Raw genomic sequence first — 20,290 nt, 5'->3', positions numbered from 1 at the left:
AACCAGCCTTTGCTTAAACTGACACACGAACCTCATCCAGGTTGTTGAAGCCTCTCCGCCTCCGTTTGTTCATGTCGCTCTCTTCAGTTTGGACGTCCACCTGCAGCGGCCAAGAAAGCATGGTGAGTTCAGGGCCATCGAAGTCTGCGGTTCCACTAACAGCCCGACGCCACGGAGCTGGCCCTGAGCTGTTGCCCGCAAACAGTCGCCAGCCCAGGAGACAAACGGACATAAATTACCCTGCGCTGTAACACACACTATCACAGAGTTCCCTTCAGACGCACGGGAGGGAGCCTTCCTGAACCTAGAGGGGGCTCTGTCGGCAGGGGTGGGAATCACATGGCAAAAGATCATCCTGAAACCTCCCAAAGCACAAAGAATCTCTGTTCTGGGGGCAAGGCGGGGACTGTCTCTGTTGTCAGAGTGACCCTGGGCTCAGAGCAGTCCCAGCCAGGTCTGCTAATGCCTGTCCACATGTTCCAACATGGAGACCACCTCCCACAAGCAGTGGTACTGCCCACCTCACAGGTGGGGATTCCCAGGGTTCCGATCAGCCGTCCAGGGATTTGATGGCAAATTAATCCGCCGTTCATTCGCCATTGCAAATACCAATAAATGGTATTCTATCAACTTCAAAGTAGCATCAGGTATGGTCTGAAAACTGTGGTGACCATACAGCCCTATTTGCCCAGGACAGTTTCGATGTATCGTTTTCCCCAGCCGAATTATGCAGTGTTCCCTTTCCCTCTCAAAAGTACCCTGGTTAGACAGTAAATCACATGGCTGCCCTACCAATAAGCCCTGACGGCCTCCTTTCTGCTGCCTGAACCTGAACATTTAAATCTGGGAACCCCCCTCTATACACGCCCATTGCAGTAACCCTGCAAGGGCCACCAAAGGCCACACTCACGGTCAGCCTCCTGACCTCGAGGGAATGGGCGGGACTGCACCGATGGAGCTGAGTCTGGGGGTTGGGCTGGATTGGGTGCCTTCACTGCACCCTGCCAGCTAAGTCTATCCTGACCCTGGGGTTACACCACTCTCCCTCCCCATGCCCAGCACGTTAGCCATAAGCATCTTTGCAGCAGACATCCTTGCTTCAAGCACTTTTGCCACGAGCATTTTTACCATGCAACTAATTGGATATAAAGCAATGTTGCTGTAACAGATTTACAAAAATAACCGGGGGACAGTTTGGTTTCACCAACTGATTGACAGCTTGGTTTCATTTCTCCATTGGCACAGTGCTCCCATTTTCACATTCTACAAATCTTAGCCCTGGCAATGGTCTCTGCAGCCGTGCAGAGTTTTGAACCCACATTTCCCACAGAGCTTTGGGATGTCTATCAATGGACATGTGACAATATGCCAAGAGTAAATAGGGTGCTTGCAAAGCAACATAAAGCGAGTAGGTTTCCTAGGATTTGGAAATGGATACCTCTCTCACTAAAGGAAGAACGTTTAGCGAAAAAAGAAAACATGCCATGTCCAACAAGGAGACCAATCAGTAAGCAACAAATATGTAACAGGATGAACCAAAGACCGAAGACCAGTGTTTAAGTCCAGTCCACAAAATGAAACCAGTTATTTGCACAAGGTCACGATGAATCTATGCCATGCTAGCTACATACTCTGAACGTATCCAAACGTTTTGTATTTCACAATAAAGTCTTTTGAATTTGGTTATTTGTTTTTCATGTTTCATTATGTCCTTTTCAATGAATGCCCATCTTTTATTTTTTGTGCTTTTCTCTTTTAGAGTAAAATTGCCTCTTGACGCTTATGGTGAGACTACCCAGAATCCTGCCATCAGTCTCTAGCTGGGGTCTTCTCCAAATGGCCGGGCCCCCGAGGGCCATGGATGTTCCCTTCCCTGGGAAGCCTCCACCCACAGACAGGCTTTCAATAGCATGCCAGCTGAAATCCCAGGCTTTCTTCCACTTGCAGTGGAAGGATGCAGTGGGAGGGCTGCTGGCCACTCTCTCCCCTCAAACCCAGGAGTACAGCCCCTTCACCCCATGCTTGTGCTGCACCAGGAACTCCTGGAGCCCCCAGTACACACACTGCTGTGTACCCACTTGCTCCCAGCAGAAGCACCTGCTTCCCCTGCTTTTATACTCCCGTCTCCTCTGCTCCCTTTCCACATTCACCAGCACCTTTAATATTTTGAAAGATAAGATCAACCACTGTTTAGTCATTGATATTTGTTCAGAAATCTGACCCTTCCCTTGTTCAGGCACCACAAAAGAGCAGATCTGAGGGCCCTGCCTTCCCTTCAACATTTCCTTCAGCTTTTAATAAATCATTATTCTGTGAATGGAAATGATTTCAACCCAAACGCTTGGGCAAACACCAAGAGAAACAGATGACCTTATTCGCAACAATGTTGGGTCTTAGAGGTGCAGGCTGTCTGGGCCCCCGGCTCTAGCGCCTATGAATGGTTTGCTGGGGGAGACCGGAGCGCAAGAAAGTACAGGATGTCCTATCCAACAAGAACTCTCCATGCATAATCTTAGGGTTTTCTGTTGCGTTTTTTTGTTTTGTGTTGTGTTGTTTCCACCTTAAATGAAGACTTGGCTTTTCTCTCAAAGAGCAACACATCTTACTCTCGTTTGACAGCTTAGGGCTTGACTGTTCCAACATCAGAGCCTGTAGAGATCCAAACCCAGTATGTTAGCCACAGGCTCACAAAAAGCGCTTCTAGGACAGAATGTGCCCAGTAGCACCACCTAAGACGACCGCAAATCCTTTGGGGGAAATAAAGGAAGTGGATGGGGTAACCTCCACTCCTCTGATTCAGCCTGAGTATGGGACAATAACATTCGGTCTATATGGAAAGGTTACCTACATACATACCCGAACAGTCTCTACTCTTACTTATGAATTGATCTTGGAAGCACTGATTCTCAACTAAAGAGCTAGGTTAAGACAGAAAGGCAGAAAAAAACTCAAACTTAGGGATTTACCTAATTTTTTCTTATCTCTTTATCTCTATCTGGAAGCCAACGCTGCATTACTACCCCATCTCCTTGGACTCTATTTTGCTCTACGAAGAATGGAGTACAGGGGCGCCTGGGTGGCTCAGTCGGTTGAGCGCCGACTTCGGCTCAGGTCACGATCTCGCGGTGCGTGAGTTCGAGCCCCGCATCGGGCCCCTGTGCTGACAGCTCAGAGCCCGGAGCCTGTTTCAATTCTGTGTCTCCCTCTCTCTGACCCTCCCCCGTTCATGCTCTGTCTCTCTCTGTCTCAAAAATAAATAAACGTTAAAAAAAAAAAAAAATTAAAAAAAAAAAAAAAAAAAAAAAAAAGAATGGAGTACAAGAAGGGAAAAAAAGTATTTATTGTGCCCAGTGAGAGACAGCGTGAGAATATACGAATAGCTCACTTTCTTTCGCTTTTTTTTTGCCTTTCTCCCAAGAACACATTTCTTTTTAAAAAATTTTTTTTTAGCGTTTATTTATTTTTGGGACAGAGAGAGACAGAGCATGAACAGGGGAGGGGCAGAGAGAGAGGGAGACACAGAATCGGAAGCAGGCTCCAGGCTCTGAGCCATCAGCCCAGAGCCTGACGCGGGGCTCGAACTCACGGACCGCGAGATCGTGACCTGAGCTGAAGTCGGACGCTTAACTGACTGAGCCATCCGGGCGCCCCAAGAACACATTTCTTATGATGATTTCCCAAAGATTTGAAAAAGTCCATATACTACGGGGCATTTGTTAAACTAATTGGTGTCTCCATTTAAACAAATAATCAAAGACATATACCTGCTAAACTGATTATTTATTTGATCAGTGCAAGATAATCATGTTCCCATAAAGCCCAACTTCACGTGATGTTAGTTCAAAGGAAACCGCCTTTATATTTAGCTAGCTAATGTAGGCTAACCCTGGAGAGATTTAGATCTGGGGCACGAGAGACTAGCCATTGCAGGCAATGCCCGGATGTGTAGAGGCAGCCATGATATTTAGAAAGATGGCCAGTGACACTGGCAAGGGAGCTCTTCTCTTCTTCAGTAACAGAGTCATGACTTACTTCCCAGCTGTGTGACCTTAGGAAAATCACCTAACGTCTCTGACATCAGCTTCTTCATCTCTTATTTCCTCACCTAGATGTACTATCTAGCTCATAAGTTGTTGTAAGGATTAATGAAGTCACGTACACACAACACTTATCAGGTTGGCTGTGGAAGTGTGGCACACTGTTAATTAGGATCGTGCTAGTTAAGAGACTTAGAAAATCTGAATTCTAGTTCTGACCTTGACTTTCACCACCACTATGGGACATCGCAGTTTAATCCCCCCATGTGCAAGATTGTCCTTCTCTAAAGCTGGGAGGAGATGCCCCACCTTCCTCAAAAGGTAACACAAGGAGCAAACGAGATACACATGAAACTGCTTCGTACGCTGTAAGGTGCAGCATCGATCACGGCTGCGATGCAGAACCAAGCGTTCAGTCCAACTAGTTTGCCTCATCTCGGAAAACAGGCGTCTCCGTTTACTCACAACTCCTCAGGGACAGGAGCTACCATTTGTGGAGCCCTTCTCACACGGCAGGCAGAGCGGGGGCTCGCACCTGCATTGGTTCGTACTGTCTTTGCACTGGAGCAGTGCCGTGTTGAGGTTGGTGCCATCGTTTTGCAGACAAGCAAAGGGAGGTTCAAATGTGTGCCAAATCCCCAGCAGGCCTAAATATGGTTTTGTCTACCTGGCTTCAAACGTATTCCCATTCTGTAGGTTAGCTCAGAATCCCCTGCTGCGTTGCACAGAGAACAGGAGAGAGATCAGCCTTCAAACCGCAGGTGCCACAGCGGCAGCTCGAAGGCCTGGTGCTTGCTCGGCCGGGCAGCATCTGCACCCGGTGCTCTCGACCCTCCTGGGCTTTCTTCACATCTCTGGATTGAGAAGTACTAGAAAGCTGGTGGGGAGCCCTGGCTGCTGGGTGGAGGTTCTGTGAGAGCAGCTGGGGAAGGGGAGAGGAATTCAGATGGTGCCCCTGGAAAGTCAGCATCCTCGGGCAGCCTCCTTGCCTGTCTTGTTCTCTGCTCTACCCTCAGCGCCGACAGGAGAACCCCACATAATATAGACGCTCAGTAAATATGGATGGAAGAAAGACTTCCTTACCTAATGCCCCTGGCTCTTTGGAAAGTGTTTGTATGGGAGGAGTGAGGAGAGGAGAGCTGGGCGGGCACCCTCACTGATGAGACCAGACACCCACGCGAGCCATGCTCTGTGAACTCCACTCTCCCGGGATCAGCGCTGATGGAGAACGCCCGCCGCCTGGGTCACAGTCAGCCAGCTGAGCAGGATGAACACCCTGGGGCTGCCAACGTGGCTTCTGGGATGGGCTTGTCATGAATAAGGGACACCTCTGTGTTGTGTTGTCCTCCAAGGAGTGGGCTCAGAATGGGGAAACAAAGATCAGGCGCCCCGAGTGTGTTGTAACATACTGTATGCAGTGACTGGAGTGGCCATAAATGCAGGCATTACCCACAAGCAGTAGGTCTAGGAGCACATACCCAGGAGGACAGGGACCATGTATGTGTGTTCAGGCGTGACTTGTGGTGCATGGTGACAGGAGCTCTGGAGTCCCCGGGAATTTTCCTATGCCACAGGACCAGAGGCAGATCTTCAGAAGCAGACTGAGAGCTTTTAAAGAGGAAAATATAATCCCCAAGCTCTTCTTCTTTCCCCAGGCATGGCCATTCAGTCTCCGGAAGTGATCAGTCAACCTCAGTCGTTTACCACTCACCAGAGGGACGATCCTCCTGGCGGACTGAGGGGAAAGTTATATTCTCTAAAAGCAAACAAGGTCCTTGGAGGTAAAAAGTCTTTTATTTTGCCTGGAGTTGATCAGCCTGGTTGGGATTTGGATGCTGTCAGGCTTAGGGATGAGACAACAATTTAACACCAGCAGTGAAAACCAGGAGAGAGGGAGAGAAATTTTTAAGACTGGCTCCACAGAGAAAAACGGACCCTCTCCAGATTAAGATGCCGCATTGTGAACAAATATGGGCTCCTCGATCCCCATATCAAGATGCTCCTCTGGAAGTTAGTGAGGGCATCGACAGGGCCAGGGAGGGATGGGGAAAGGGGGTGAGGTTGAATACAGATGCCCCTATGTGTACAGATCCTGGCTGTGTGCTGTGGCGTAGTCATGTGGGCAAGGTCTAGCCTGCACGGCTGGTCCACAGGGGCGCCTGAGCTGGGGCGCTGAGGACTGTGTGTCTAACTGCACCGACACCTTCTGGGTGTGACCATGGTGGAGCCTCTGGGTGTGTGCAGTCTTCAGAGTCTCCTGTGCAGACGTCCTCCGTGCCCATCCTGCGGGAAGCTGGAGCGTATTGAGTACGCTGCTTGTGGGAAATGCCAAGGCCAAGGAGGATTGCAGGTAGGTTCCCCAAACCAAATAGTGTGCGGGTACAAGAAGACACATGGTCAGATGGGGAGGGGGTACCTTGTGTGTGGTCTGATCACTGCACTGGCACTGAGCGGTGGACCGTCTCTTAGTCAGTGATGACTAAGGCAGAATGTGATCCAGGGGCCTAACTCACCAGCCCACCCAGAGGAAGCATTCGATCAATCTGAGGTGCAACAGGACACATAATGCCCATGCCAAGCACTTACTTCAATGACCTACTCTTTCTACCTATCCAAACAGCGTGGCAATCCTAGGCATAAATGGGGCAGGGGGAGGGACCGGACCCCTCGCAGGATGGGCAGTCCATTTAGCACACTTTGGGGGTGACTGGACATGGTTCAAACTTAGCCGGGGCGGGGCCAGGCAGAGCCCACCCACTCCCCCTGCATTTTGTAGCAAAGCCAGCAAGAAGTGGGGTGAGGACCTAGCAGCCCTTGGAGGGCCTGGCTGGCCTTGCTGACCATTCCTACCACGTGACCCAGAGCTGGCCAGGCTGGTTCAATTCCGTCACTCTGTAAACAGAGGCGGGGTGAGTGATAGGTGTAAACACTCCTTTCCAGTTCCCCCTGCTGTTCCCAGTTGTGGGCTGAGTGGTGGGAGAAAGCTGGTGAATGGAGAAAGGGGTTAAATATTTGCCTCTGTTTCCAGAAAGGCTGCATTGGCTTGCTTGGAATGGGGAAGCCCAAAGTGGGGATCCTTGGAGGAAAGCTAGCTGGGCTGGGGTGAAATAAGCCTATGACTGGGCTCCAGAAGGTAGCTTGCACTCAGTAGGACGTGCGGTAGGCCACGGTGCCTTCGCACAGAGCCTGTGTATGGGCGAGGCGTGGCCCCTTAGCTGTGGTGTGCCGACCCACACACCTTCCTGCCTCAGCCCTCGCCTTGCTGGCCCGTTCCGTCCCGTAGACAGGGTGTGGCAGAACATTACGTGCCCACTCCTGGAGTTAGCTCAAAGGCTACGACGTTCCTGGGAGCCTAGACCTCAGTGGAAAAACTGACCACTGCTCACACAACTGAGGGAAAGAAAGGAGGCTACGTGGCCCCAGCCCCACCCTGGGTGGAGGGCTGACAGGACCGGGCACGACTGACCACGAGTAGGAGACTGTCGGCAACCTAGAGAGACTGAGACACACGCAAAGGCCCTCTCGGCTGTCCCGCCGCTCTGTGGAGGGAGGCGAGCTTTGTGTGAGTACTTGCCACCTGATATCTCTGGGCCTCTAATTTTTTGATCTGTAAAATAAGCACGTTGAGCAAGATAACTTGTATCCTGTCTAGCATGGCGATGCCATCATTCAAATAAAATGACAATTTCTCATTAGGCTCCTAATTCCCAAACTGTCTACCAGGGCAGCCCGTGGCCCCATAGTGTACTTGCAGAAGAGTCATAGGATACTTTAAATTTTCTAGGGAAACACGGTGAGGTCTGTTATACACCTTGCAAAATACCCCTACCAAGTTACTTGGACTTATACCTACTTAGCAAACAGAACTTTTAGGGGTTTCTTTTGAGCCAGGGGCACTGTGATAAAAATTACTGAGGGACCGATGGTGCTGTAAGTCAGGCAAGTTTGGGAAGCTTTTTAGGCTCTGAGCTCCTCAAAGGCATACCTTACCTTCTTCACCTCTGTATACTTGCTACTTGTCAAAAAGAATTCAGCACTAACGTTGGCAAACAGTAGGGCCCAATAAACATTTGCGGAAGGGAGGGAGGGAGGGAGGAAAGAAGGAAGTGAAATTAACCGAACAGACTGTGTCAGTGTAGTATTCCCACACACCTCTGCCACGAACGGCCATTGTGATCCTGATCTAAACTGTTTTACAAGGGAGAAATCGTCTCCTCCTTCCCCTCCCCCCTTAGCAGCCAGGGCTAATCTGATTTACTTTATTATTTTTTTTCAAATTTTTATTTACATTCTAGTTAGTTAACATATAGCGTAATATTGATTTACTTTAAAAAACGCTCCAGCCGCGTGAACTCTCAGCTCTCTGCCACGCCCTTCCTAGAACCACTTTCAGGTCACTGAAGCCAGCTACACGGTGCCGGGGCGACTTCCAAAAGCGGTCAGTCACTAAACTGAGCTTTGCTCTTGTCTTCCGTGAGCACCTTATCTGTGTAATTCATCAGCATTAACAGACGGAGAGCAGGACATTGCCCTCCCCCTTGCCCCATCCATGAGCAAAGAGACACCAAACAGAAGCAGGTCGACACTTACTCGCGGGGTCCTCTTCCTCGGAAACGTGAGGTTGAGATAGTTGTGAGAAATGAAGGATTTGGCCAAGCTGAGGTCAGCATTTTCTCCATAGTTTTTGCCCCAAGAATCTATTCATAAATAAAAATATGACAGAGGTTAGACCCCACCACCGCGACTCCAGGACTCGGGGCGGTGGGGGAGGGGGTCATTGCTACAGGTCCCTCCAAATAACTCCCTTACCCGTAACGAAAGATACAAGTGAGCTGGGTAGGGGCTGTGTATCTCCATCCATGACCTCCCAGCCACAGGGGTAGACCTTCAACCTTTCGTGGCACCTGCCACACACACCCACTTACACACACAGGTCTGGGTGGGTGGGGTCCACTCCCATTTGGCCTCAAAGTGAGAGGAAAGGAAGGGGCCAGCCCCAGAACAGATGACACCAGAGAGCAGAGCAGCCAGACATGGGCATGGGGCAGAGATGGCCCAAGGGTGCAGCAAAGTCTCGCCCCAAAGCAGGGCCTTACCCACAGGCCTCAGCGGGGTGCCCCGGAAGAGCTCGTAGAACTTGGAGAGGTACATGACCATGCTGAGCTTGTCGGGCTCCTGGGCTGACGCCATCTCCTTGCCTGTGGTCACCGGGGGGATACCAAACTCACGCTCAGCCACGTCAAATGCCAGCTGGTTGTTCTCCACGGCATCGTCTTCATTCAGAGAGTCAAAGTTGCTGGAGAATCAAAACAAAGTGAAGTTCAAGGACAGGAGACATGGGTGTGAAGAGCTGAACAAACTTACCCACAAGGAGCATTATGAGTGACACTCTGCCGGGTCTCAGTGGCAGGGGTGTGGTGAGGGAGGTGTGGCCCCAGCCCCTGCCCCCATCATCCCCTTCCTGCTTCCTGCTGCCCTCACCAGCACCACCCCCCCCCCACTGCCCCTTCCCCCCCCCCCCCCCCCCACACACACACACCCGCTGCTTCTCCAGGGAAGCTCCTTCTCACTCAGGGTGGGACCAAATCAGATTTAGGCATCACTACCTGGGCTGGAACAATGGGAAGATAATTTACACCCGTTTGCTACTTTATTTTTAAGTAGTTCCTTTATGTTCTTGTGCTTTTAATTCTAAAAGTAACATGAATATCTCATAAGAAAAAGAATCAAGGTGTATATGACATATAAAGTGACAAGTGAGCGTGAGCGTCCCATCCCCTTTTTGAAGCAACCTCACTTCCTAAAGGTATTGACTGCTAACCCTTTGGTGGGTTTCCTTTCCTCCTTTTGGATGAATGTACTCGTGGGCCTGCAGTTACTCTGCAGTTGATTTGAATCCAGCATCAATAGATGTATTATTGGGCCTTCAACATCACAAAGTGTGTCCAGCATTCCTAATGATGCTGCCATTATTGCCAATATGTGGACGAAGAAACAAACTCAGAGAAGGCAAGTGACCTGCCTCGTGCCACACAGCTGATTGGTCTACATCTCGGTTCGAATTCTTTTGGCTGTAAAACTCAAACTGGTTCCCAGAATGAGGTCTTGCCCGGAATTCTTCTCTTGTGGGTAGAGTGCCCAGGGGCAGAGGCTCCATTTCCCCAGTGACAGAGGAGACGTGGGGACAAGAACGCCCAAGAGCAGAGGCTCGATTTCCCCAGTGACAGAGAGGACATGCGGGGACAGGCACACGCATGCGGCCTGAGCTGCTCTTCCTCCTCACAGATTAGGAACTCAGGTCACGCAAGCTGCTTACAGAGTAATCAGTGCAAATGGAAAAGAACTTAAGAAAACCTCCAATAGAAGATACGTTTCGAGCCAAGATTCTGCATCTCGCAGAACAGCTCTCATCCCCCTTGTCCCTGGGTCCCTTTGGGCCATGAAGGGCTTGGCAGGTTCAACCAGAGCCCCCGACTCACATCAGCTCAGGCCGGAAGCGGTGGATGATGGCACACAGGGCCAGGCCACTGCGCCAGGATGTGGTCAGGTCGGTGACATTGACGTGCTGGTAGCCCTCGGTTTGCTGCTGACACCAGGTTAAGAGCTTGCTGGGCCGGATGTCGGACTCTGCAGCCAGGGGAGACACACAGTGGTGACGGGCTCTGGGGAAGTCTCAGCAGCCTCCCTGGGGACCAGGAAGAACAGCACCAAGGCAAGGGCCAAGGGCATGGGTGCAGCCCCGAGGCACCCTGCCAACAGCGTGGTGGGAGGGAGGGCAGGATACTGGGACAGGACACATGTTCTCCTGCAGCAGAATCCCTGAGACCCCCTGTGGCCAGGCGCCAGTCAGAGGCTACATACGAACACAGCGGGGAGCACTGTGTGGACAGACCCTGCCAATATCTCATCTGGTGGGGCAGGCAGACATGGCAGCAGGTGACGATGACACCATGCTGTGATGGCAGAGATGTGGGTACAGGGGGCACGCGAGCAGGTCTGCTCCTCGTCTGCCAGGGCAGCGGAACTCGCCAAAGTGAGAGTCATGGAGCAGGTGTACTTGCTGCTTGAGGAGTGTCTAGGGATTCATCAGACAAAAGAAGGCATTCTGGGAAGACAGAAGAGGGTTGTGCCATGGCAAGAATCTACAAAGGCCGGCCAGGCTACGTGCAACAGCTTGTTACAGGGGTGGCAGCAGTGGGGCGTGGGGTATGAAGGGAAGGAGGGGTGGCCAGTAAGGCTGTGTGCACCCAGAGACTGGGAGGATGTGGGGTCCAGGCAAGCAACAGAAGCCAGAGAGCTCTTTCAGCAGGACGGGGACCTGAGCGAGGCCAATGGATCGTGTAACTATCCCTTTCCTCCATCAGGAAAAGAGGGTAGCATGTGGAGCTTCTTATCTAGCTGGGGAGACAAGATCCCCACACTAGAAACAACAGGGAAAGAAAAGCAAGGCCCCAATAAAGTAGTTCCCCAGTTCACTTTCATGTCCTAAGTTCTTCATGCATATTAATTCCTCTCCAACCCATCTACAGTTGGCGTTGTTGCTGTCCTGGTTTTAGAGAAGAGGACGCTGCAGGACAGAGGAGAAGTCCCTGGCCAAGGTCACACAGCTCATAGCAGAATAGCCTAGTGGACTGCAGGGTCTGTGCCCCCACGGCCACCCCACCCCCACGCCAGCAGCTTGGCCGAGGACCCGGGTCGGCTGCTTACCCCTCCTGGAGAGGCCCACGGATCTCCTCACTGAGCCCAGCCTCTCGAGAGGCCACTGGTCCAGCTCCTTAGTGATGTATAAATGCTTCACCTGCAAGCAAGCACTTTGGTTAGTGCTGACTTTAAAGAGACCACATAGCTGCCCACCAGTATTTCCCCCAAAGCCAGTCTCAGGGTTGACCCAGCCTCTACCCAGTGTCCACCATCTATCTTTTCCTCTCTCCCTGGAGGGCATGGCCTTCAGCAAGAGAACCAGGGAACCTGAGACACAGAGCAACGGGTCCCACCCAGTTGTCCACCCAAATGTGGGGGACTCAGGCGTGAGAAAATGTAATTGGCTAACTTTAAGAACATCACACCATTCTTCGTACCATTGCCTGAAGAAGTTGGCAGTTGTGTGTTTCTGAGTCAACGGGAGCAAAAGGGACTGTTGGACTGCGAACTGAAAGGACTTGATGGCTGGCTGAGGAGACTATTTGAGGGAGGCATGCTCAGCCACGCATATGCGCGGTGACAATAAACACATAAGCACATGTGCAGATGTGGACACCACAAATGTTCTAGTTCTTTCTGTGGGCTAGACACACACTGACTCTAGTTTTCTCCTGCAGCTCTCCTGGAGACAGGAAGTGGTCCCACACCCAAGCCAAGAGGCATTGGTGGCCTCAGTCCCAGGGATGTGGCAAAGTTTCTTGTTTTTTTTTTCTTTTTAAATTAATTATTTATTTTTAAATTTATATCCAAGTTAGTTAGCATACAGTGTCACAACGATCTCAGGAGTAGATTCCAGTGATTCATCTGGAATGTGGCAAGGTTTTACATGACCCCCACCCACTGCTCAGTGACGGGTGGCCCCGATAGGGCCCAGGGAAGGACTTACCTGATGGGGCCTGACACAGTTAGAGTTGAGATTTGGGTACCGTGTCCCTGGGTCCAACGTGTACTGCTCAAAGTTCTTGTTGATGTTCTCTGGGGTAGTCTGAGGTAACAGCCGATAGAGACTTTCTCTAGGATGAGGCAAAGCCCAGGGGTCAGGGGTTGCTAGGGCAGCCTCAGGCCCTTGTCTGCGCGCCCCCCCCCCCACCCCTTGCTCTGCTCTTAAAGGCTCCTTGGATATGTCTGTATACTCCTCCCCTCAAAGCCTGGCCCTCATGGTTCCTCATGGATCCACAAAGTGGGGGAGATTCGAAGGGCTGGAGAGGAGGTGGGAGGGGGGTCCACAGGCAGTGGCGCTGGCCTTCTTCCCCCAAGAAGAGGGCAGGGACACACAGCTGGCAGCAGAGGGACCTGTGGTTTTGCTATAACCACCACTCAGCTAAGCTGCGTCCTATGGCCTGCCCCCCATGACCACTGGCCTCCACACCCAAGACCAGCAGAGGCCTGTCCCATTCACCAGCCCTGGTTTCCCCCAGTCCACCAGCTGTTACAGCCACGTGGCCAGCAGCAGGAGTCTGGGCAGAAGCCCCAGAGGATCTCAGCAGCAGAAGACGCCTGGGAGGTCAGAAATCCAGCCCCCACAGGAGGACACTCAGTGCTGCAGTGAAGGCTTCCCCCTAAACCTCTTCTGGCTCTGCAGTGACCGGGCAGTGCTGGGAACCCCAGCTTCAGGGCCACTCCAGGTCAAGATTTCCCTGTTGCATTCAGGTCGTAAGGTCCTGGCCCCAAGAAAGAAGTCACTGAAGAGGGCAGAGCATGACAGAGAAAGTTTTCCTGGGGATGCTGGGGATCAAATCAGGGCCCGTGTGGGAAGGCAAATGAAAGAGTCATCCCAGGTTCATCCGGGAGTCGCCTAAGGGCCAGCCTTGCTCTCTTTCCTGTCTGATTTTGGAACTAGCCCTGCCCCCAGCCCGAAACCCTGCCACCGATACTCACCTTTCGGCCAGCAGCTCCAGGGGAGGGGTGCCCTGGTCCCAGCTTTTCACCATCCATGCCGTGTCAAAGGCTGCCAGGAAGCCTCGTGCACAGCCTGTGCCCATGGGCCAAAACGGCTGGAGAAGAAAGTGTGGAACATTCCCGTTAATTCTAAAGGCCCCCACTTTGCCTTCCCATTCTATCCAGCACTTGGGGCTTGCCAGGCCCTTGCGAGGCACTGGAGCAGGTGAGGGGTGACAGGACAGACCCTAGGATTCACCACAAACACAATTAGCTATAGCACAAAGTCCCGTGTAAAGGGTGCTGTATCACAGGAACAGCAAAACTGCTTTGGGGCTTACAAAAGGCACAGGCAAATCCCCACCCTGGGGAAGGCGATGGAAATCAGGGAATACTTCGCAAAAGAGTTGCATTTGTGAGGATTTTAAAGAATGGGTAGGATTCTCCTCTTGATCCGTTCAGGAATAGCATGGGCAAAGTCATGGTGGCTGGAAAATGACGGTGCCCGGTAGAGGAGCAGAGGAGGGTGGCAAGAGAGAATGCTGAGAAGGGAGACGGGGGGGGGGGGCAGGTCACAGCCCACACACCACGGGGAGCAAGGGCTGGTTCACCAAATAAAGTTCTTTTTAATTTTTTTAACGTTTATTTTTAAGAGAGAGAGAGAGAGAGACAGGGCGCAAGTGGGGGAAGGACAGAGAGAGAGGGAGACACAGAATCCAAAGCAGGCTCCAGGCTCTGAGCTGTCAGCACAGAGCCTAACGCTGGGCTCGAACCCATGAACCCTAAGATCATGACCTGAGCCAAAGTCGGACGCTTAACTGACTGAGCCACCCAGGTGCCCCTGACCGAGCTAAGTTCTAACTGAACTGTCCCATGGGCACCCAAAGCATAGTCTGGAATTTGACTCTTACTTGGAATAAACACACATTTTTTTTTTGGTTAGTGCTGACTTTAAAGATAAAAATGTAACCCTTCTGAAAACATTCTATCTAAGGATCCTTGCATTTGCTGATTCTCTGGGAAGCACTTTGAGCAGGGAGGCCATGGACAGAAACTGGACTTGGGGCCCCATATGCCTTCTTATACCCTCTACAATCTCCATGTTGCAAGGCCCCAGAGAGAGCTCCCCAAGCGAGGAAGAAGTTATGGTCCAGCTGAGGGCGTGCATGTTCTCAGGAGGCCAGCCTGTGAAGTCCAGAGCGGGGCTGACCGATTTTGTACTTTGACAAAGAGGTCGGCCCGAAGAGCCCAGAGGTAGGAGAGGAAGATAGAATGAGCTTCTCTGTATTTGGTCAAAGGACAGGTGCAAGCTGGAGACCAGCACGGGCTTGGCAGAGTCCAGCACACTGGCAGGGCACCCGTCCGTCCCCTGGCTGAACGACAGCACAGGCTGCTGGCCACACCATAAATGCAGGGATCGGTCTTTTACCGGGAATGGGGGGCACTACCTCAAGCAGGCTGTCGCCCACCAGGGCCACGAGTAGCTGGTGTGACTGGCGCTCGCGCACCAAGGCCGCGTTCTCGGAGGCGTACATGGAGGTGAAGTCGAACATGGCCACATCGGGCTGCCCATAATGGTTCATAGCATAGTCTAACGATGGCAGCTGGTAATTGGTGGCGAAATCTGCAGCCTCACGGGCATAGGAAAGCAGGTTGTCCTGGTTCACATTCTCCGCACACAGCAGCATCTCTGTGTCGATGTAGTCCTGGGGGGGAGAACAGGAGCAAAATGTTGCAATCTGCCCCTGGAAAGGGCAAGTGTTCATACCCATATCTTTGCAAAAGGACTTGGAATGGGTTTGGACAGCGAGGCTGATCAAAACAGAAAATCAGGGCCAAAGGAATCAAGAGGAACCAAATCAGCCCTCTGTATGGGCCAACAGAGCTGTGATTAAGCATCGCACTTGACTTTGAGCTTCCTGGCATCCGAAGCAAAAGGGAAATGTGATGTATGGCAAGGCTTTCCTTATCAGAAAGAAGGAAGCATAGAAATTCCTAGGGGAGGCAATTTTTTCCTGGCACTAAATTCTAAAAGAACTGTCTCACGTAGGAATTTTGACAGAGAACACAGTGTTGCAATGAACAGTTTACTCAGTAATGGTCTTGTGGTAAACACGGAAGTAAATTTCATATGGCCGGTTCTTGTGATAACTTTCAGCAAAAATGAAAAGACAAAAGAGCAAGTAAGTAACAGTGATTTTATAGCGGACTAAGCTGAGCTAATAATATGGTCCAGACATACTGTGTTTAGTGGGCAAACAGGACCAGAAAAGAAATGGGTAACTGGCATAACTCTTGAAATGTCTCTGCAGAATCAGTTATCTCTTCTCTGGCCAGGCTGAGGGTTGCTCAGGGCCCTGTTCTGCTCTCACAGTGTTAACTGCTACAGCCCTGGAGGGCACTGGCTCCCAGCACCAGGATACCCATCCTGGAGGGACTCCGGCAGTGCCCCATAGCATGTCCCCCCGAGTCTAATCTGCTCCTCGTGTGGTTAAGGAACCAGAAGACTATCTTTCCCGAAAGGTGGCAGAGAAGTGCAGATCCTGAGGAGGGTGGAGTGCGGGCGGGAACTGGTGGGACCATCCAGAGCATCAGGTCACAGTCCACCCCTGCTACGCAGTGAGTAAATTTGGGCAAGTTATCAAAGTTTTCTGAGTTTCCGTTTTCTTGTTTGTAAAACAGGAATGACAAAATCCACCTCATACCGTGAGGACCGAGGGAAGTCGCAGACATAAAAATCCCCAGCCTGACGCCTGGCATGTGAGAAGAGCAAAGTGAGTGGGAATTTCCATTCCCTATAATTCACGATGGCACAAACATAGCATGTGGGGAAGCGCGTCCCTGGACCTCTGCTCCCCACCCCGAGGCACCAACAGGAGTATTTATAAAGGTCTTGGAAGGCACAGCCACATCTACAAACAGAGCGACCTACTGTGTCCATTTTCCTCATAGCCGTGATTTCAAATACCTCATCGCAGAAATTCTCATATGTTCACACCATAGTGCATCACCCAGTTTGCACCCAGCAGTGGCCCAAGGGTGCTTTGCCGGGTCACGGCGTTCAGGCTGGAGCTCCTGTCATTCACCTTTCCTTTCTCCTACCTGCTCCTCCAGTCACATGACCAATTTCCTCCCTTACAAGCGTGGGGATGAGATGGGGAAGGGTGAATGGAGAGGTCTTGAAAATACTCCCTCTTCAAAGCAGGCCCACAAACGCCTATGAGGTGGGCTGGGTGATGGGGGAGTGTGGTCACACCTGGTGCTGGTGTCCCGAACAGGGGTGTGGGGACCTGCAGGGCTGGGCTGGGGTAACAGCCCACCCGGCCCAGGGCTGCTGGAAGGAGCCACGGGACCTCGTATGGCAGGAGGTCCCAGGTGAGGGGACGGTACAGAAGCAGGACAGGGAGCAGCGGGGAGGGGGTGAAAACAAAGACAATGGAGAGAAAGGTGGGAAGGGACCCTAAGCGAAATGGGCAGGCCTGGAGAAGTAGTTTTAAATTAAGACAGATGCAGGAGGATGAAGGTGGGCCCCGTTTGCCACACGCATAGGTACTGAAGACAGGCTGCGTCCTCAGCAGAGAGGAGGGACAGTAGAGAGAGACGCGGCAAGAATAGTACAGGGCAGGGAACCTGATGGGAAGAGCAGTCACCCCTACCTCCCCACCCCTGTGCTGAGCTCAAAGGAAGGCTGGAGATCAGAAGAGAAGGTCAGGCAATGGCTTCGAATGAGGTTGGGCTCAGCACTGGGAGACCAGCTATGATGTACGTTCGCCTCACCCACCTGGAAACAAGGCTCCCTCCCCCCATGGCGAGACCAAGCCTGCTATATCCAGGAGCCTTCGCCTATATGAATGTGGGCCAACCCAGAGAGGGCGCCAGGATGACAGGCCACCCTCCTTGTGAGGGAGAGCAAGATGGGCAGAGTTGGGAGCCCAAAGCCATCGTTTCCTGAGGAGGAACTTCACTCTCCCTTCAGTAGCCATGGAAGACCAGAGGTCAGTAGGAATAGGTGGGGAAGCAGGTCAGTCAGTCATTCAACACACATTCACTCAGCACCTCTGTGTGCCTCCAGAAAGATGCTGACCCATGCAGGGAGAGGAAATGAGAGAGGACTTGCCATTCCTCTGGGAGCATGACAAGAATGTTAATTTGAGTGGCTCGGGGTAGATGGACCAGCTCCCAGCTATGCAAATGCTACAGAGCTTGGCCAGGCACATGGAGACTCCTGGCCAGAGCTCCTGAACCAAAGAACTTTCCAGCCCTCTCACATCCAGCCTGTGGGCTAGAACTTCTAGAGGAGAGTTCCTGTCTTATCTTAAAAGCCCCTCAGCACCAGCTCAGAAGATGCCCCTGGACTCTCTGAGGGGAAAAAAAGCCCCAGTGAGGACACCCACGAGCCTGGGATCTGCTCCCAGATCTTCCACGGTCATTATGGGGTTAGAGTGAGTCACGCTTGCCCACCTGTGTGATGACAGGGACGTGGGGGTATGGAGGGGCTTTGACAACTGCCAAAGAGTTGAATCACCATGAGCAACATGCCGTGGCCTGGACAAATGCCCTGGGATGCCCTGAGGGAACCTTAGTGTCCCACAGGCTGGAGTACTCAGCCAGTGAAATAAGAAACCCATGTCAAATTCTGCCTGACTTCCCATGGTGAGAGGTGGGTGCTGACAAAAGCCTCCTCAGCCCCTCCTTTGCAAAGGTTTCCACTGTTCCTCAAGCCCCAGACCCCAAATAGTCCTTCACTACCTGCCATTGGCCTCTCGATGGAGGAGGCAACTTTGGGAGGGATGCCCGTGGAATAAAGGAAAGAAGGGGACACCACCCCACCTCCCCCAGACCGGGTCAGCCGTGGGGCACCAGATGCCAAAACCCACTGCTCACACATCTGCTGGCTGTGTTCAGTCGGTTCCTTTCAACTCCCATCCACCCCATTCACAGCCTCCTGTCTGCAACTCAGGCTCTCAGCAAGCCCTGAGCCACGCAGAGGAGGCCCAGGGGAGGGCTGGGTTACTAATGCCACCCGGCCGGCTGCCAGCACAAAGTGGTCAGAGGACAGGCACATTCTTCTTCGACAAGCGACACTGAATAGTCACCATGCCGCCTGAGCTGCAGGCCACCACCCGGAGAGCAGGCTGACCTCGGACTGCATGATCGTGATCTTGAGGCTACAGCAGGGGCAGCAGGAACAGAGGCTCTGGACCTGCCCAAAGCAGCTTCCAGCCCAGGGCCCACCACTCTGTGTGCTCCTTTCTTCTAGCCTCGTACTCGGTTTAAACATGAAGATGCACAGGCAGGAAGCAGAGGCCAGGAAGCCAGCAGGACCAAAAAGCAGGTGTCCAAACCAGACAGAAATGATAGAGGGAATCTACAAACCCCCTATATGCTCTAGGCATGGGGCCCGTTGCTCTGTATACCTTTTAAAATTTACTCCTGCAAACAACCCTTTCGGACAGAAACCATTATTCCTGTTCTACAGATAAGACCGAAGTTCAGGAAAAGTTAAGCAGCGTTTAGTCACAGTCCTGAGTTAATCCGTGGCAGAGCCAAGATTCAAGTTGAGCCTTTGTGCCTGTGAGAAGAGAGAGTTCCACCGGACATTACGACAAGAGGGCCACATGTGAAATTCACCAGTGAATGTTGTCTCCATGTTCCACTCGGACAAGGAGCCCACAGCTGCCTCCGAATGACATGAGACCTCCCAGGAAAGGGAGCAGGGTTGAATGAGACATGGAGAAGGAGAAGACTCAGCCCATCTCCCGGTGGCAAAGGCTCACACCAACAAGCGGGGGAGGGTCTCAGCCCCCACCGCCACCCCCCAGCGTTCTGCAGAAACACCTCTGCCTGTATCGGCTCCTTCACTCAACACTCACACGACACCACGCAGAAGGAAAATGCTGGTCCTTTTCTTGCCTCCCGCTTTGCTCGGTTTCTGGCAGGACGGCATCTTGCTCCCACACTTGCTGGGTCACAAAGGGAAAGACAGGACACCCCAGCCAAGAGATACGTACGTTAATGATGACACCTTTGTCGAGCAGGCTCTGCTTCTTGGCAGTCATGACGAAATAGTGGGTGCAGTCCTTGTAGTAAACAATGTTCTCCAGATCAATCCCTGCAGAGAGAAGTATGTGTGGACTCAGTTTGATTCCCTCAGTGATCGCTGTATGCCAAGAGCTCTACTTTGCTGCATTACAGGTGCCGTTGTTTCCCTGCATATACTCATGTTGGGCAAGTTTTTAAAACACACAAGGCTGGGAAAGAGAAAACGGAGTGCTAGAATTTACCTAACTCCACACAGCTAGCTTTTACAGCCCCACTAAGACCCTATGTGCTTTTTCAATTGAGATATAACGGACATGTAACATGTTATAAGTTTAAGGTGTACGATACATTGATTTGGTATATTTATATATTGCGATATGATTAAAGCGCTTTAAAAAAAAAAAAAAAAACCTCAAAGTCCTTAGGGGCTGTGGACCAGCACTTCCAAGTTAGAGCTAAGCGCTGCAGAAAGGCCAAGAGTTGTCCACAGCATAGCAGCAAAGCAACAGTAGTCCCGGGATTTGAACCCCAGACGGTCTGATTCCCAATTGCCACCGTGCCCTCCATGTGACCACAGAGTCAGAGAGTGGTGTCAATTCTCCCAAGGCTGTGCTAAGCCATGTTTCTCCCGT

General features: G+C 51.8%; 1 protein-coding gene across 16 annotated transcripts in view; it reads right to left on the bottom strand.

Moving 5' to 3' along the window:
- The window catches only part of MICAL2 (microtubule associated monooxygenase, calponin and LIM domain containing 2), a 225,088-nt gene that overhangs the window by 107,262 nt on the left and 97,536 nt on the right, over nt 1–20,290 (bottom strand). For all 16 annotated transcript variants that reach the window (XM_058688266.1, XM_058688267.1, XM_058688270.1 and 13 more), the window contains 9 exons: nt 19,628–19,728; nt 15,065–15,322; nt 13,617–13,732; nt 12,625–12,751; nt 11,745–11,835; nt 10,517–10,664; nt 9,134–9,333; nt 8,628–8,734; nt 32–100 (listed from right to left, as the gene is read on the bottom strand). In XM_058688266.1, the coding sequence (XP_058544249.1) occupies nt 32–100; nt 8,628–8,734; nt 9,134–9,333; nt 10,517–10,664; nt 11,745–11,835; nt 12,625–12,751; nt 13,617–13,732; nt 15,065–15,322; nt 19,628–19,728 (1,217 nt within the window). The remainder of the gene's footprint in view (nt 1–31; nt 101–8,627; nt 8,735–9,133; nt 9,334–10,516; nt 10,665–11,744; nt 11,836–12,624; nt 12,752–13,616; nt 13,733–15,064; nt 15,323–19,627; nt 19,729–20,290) is intronic.

Source organism: Neofelis nebulosa, chromosome 10 (assembly GCF_028018385.1).
Source record: "Neofelis nebulosa isolate mNeoNeb1 chromosome 10, mNeoNeb1.pri, whole genome shotgun sequence".
Lineage (NCBI taxonomy): Eukaryota > Metazoa > Chordata > Mammalia > Carnivora > Felidae > Neofelis > Neofelis nebulosa.
Note: the sequence above shows the minus strand (reverse complement) of the source record. Positions and strands in the feature narration are given on the sequence as shown.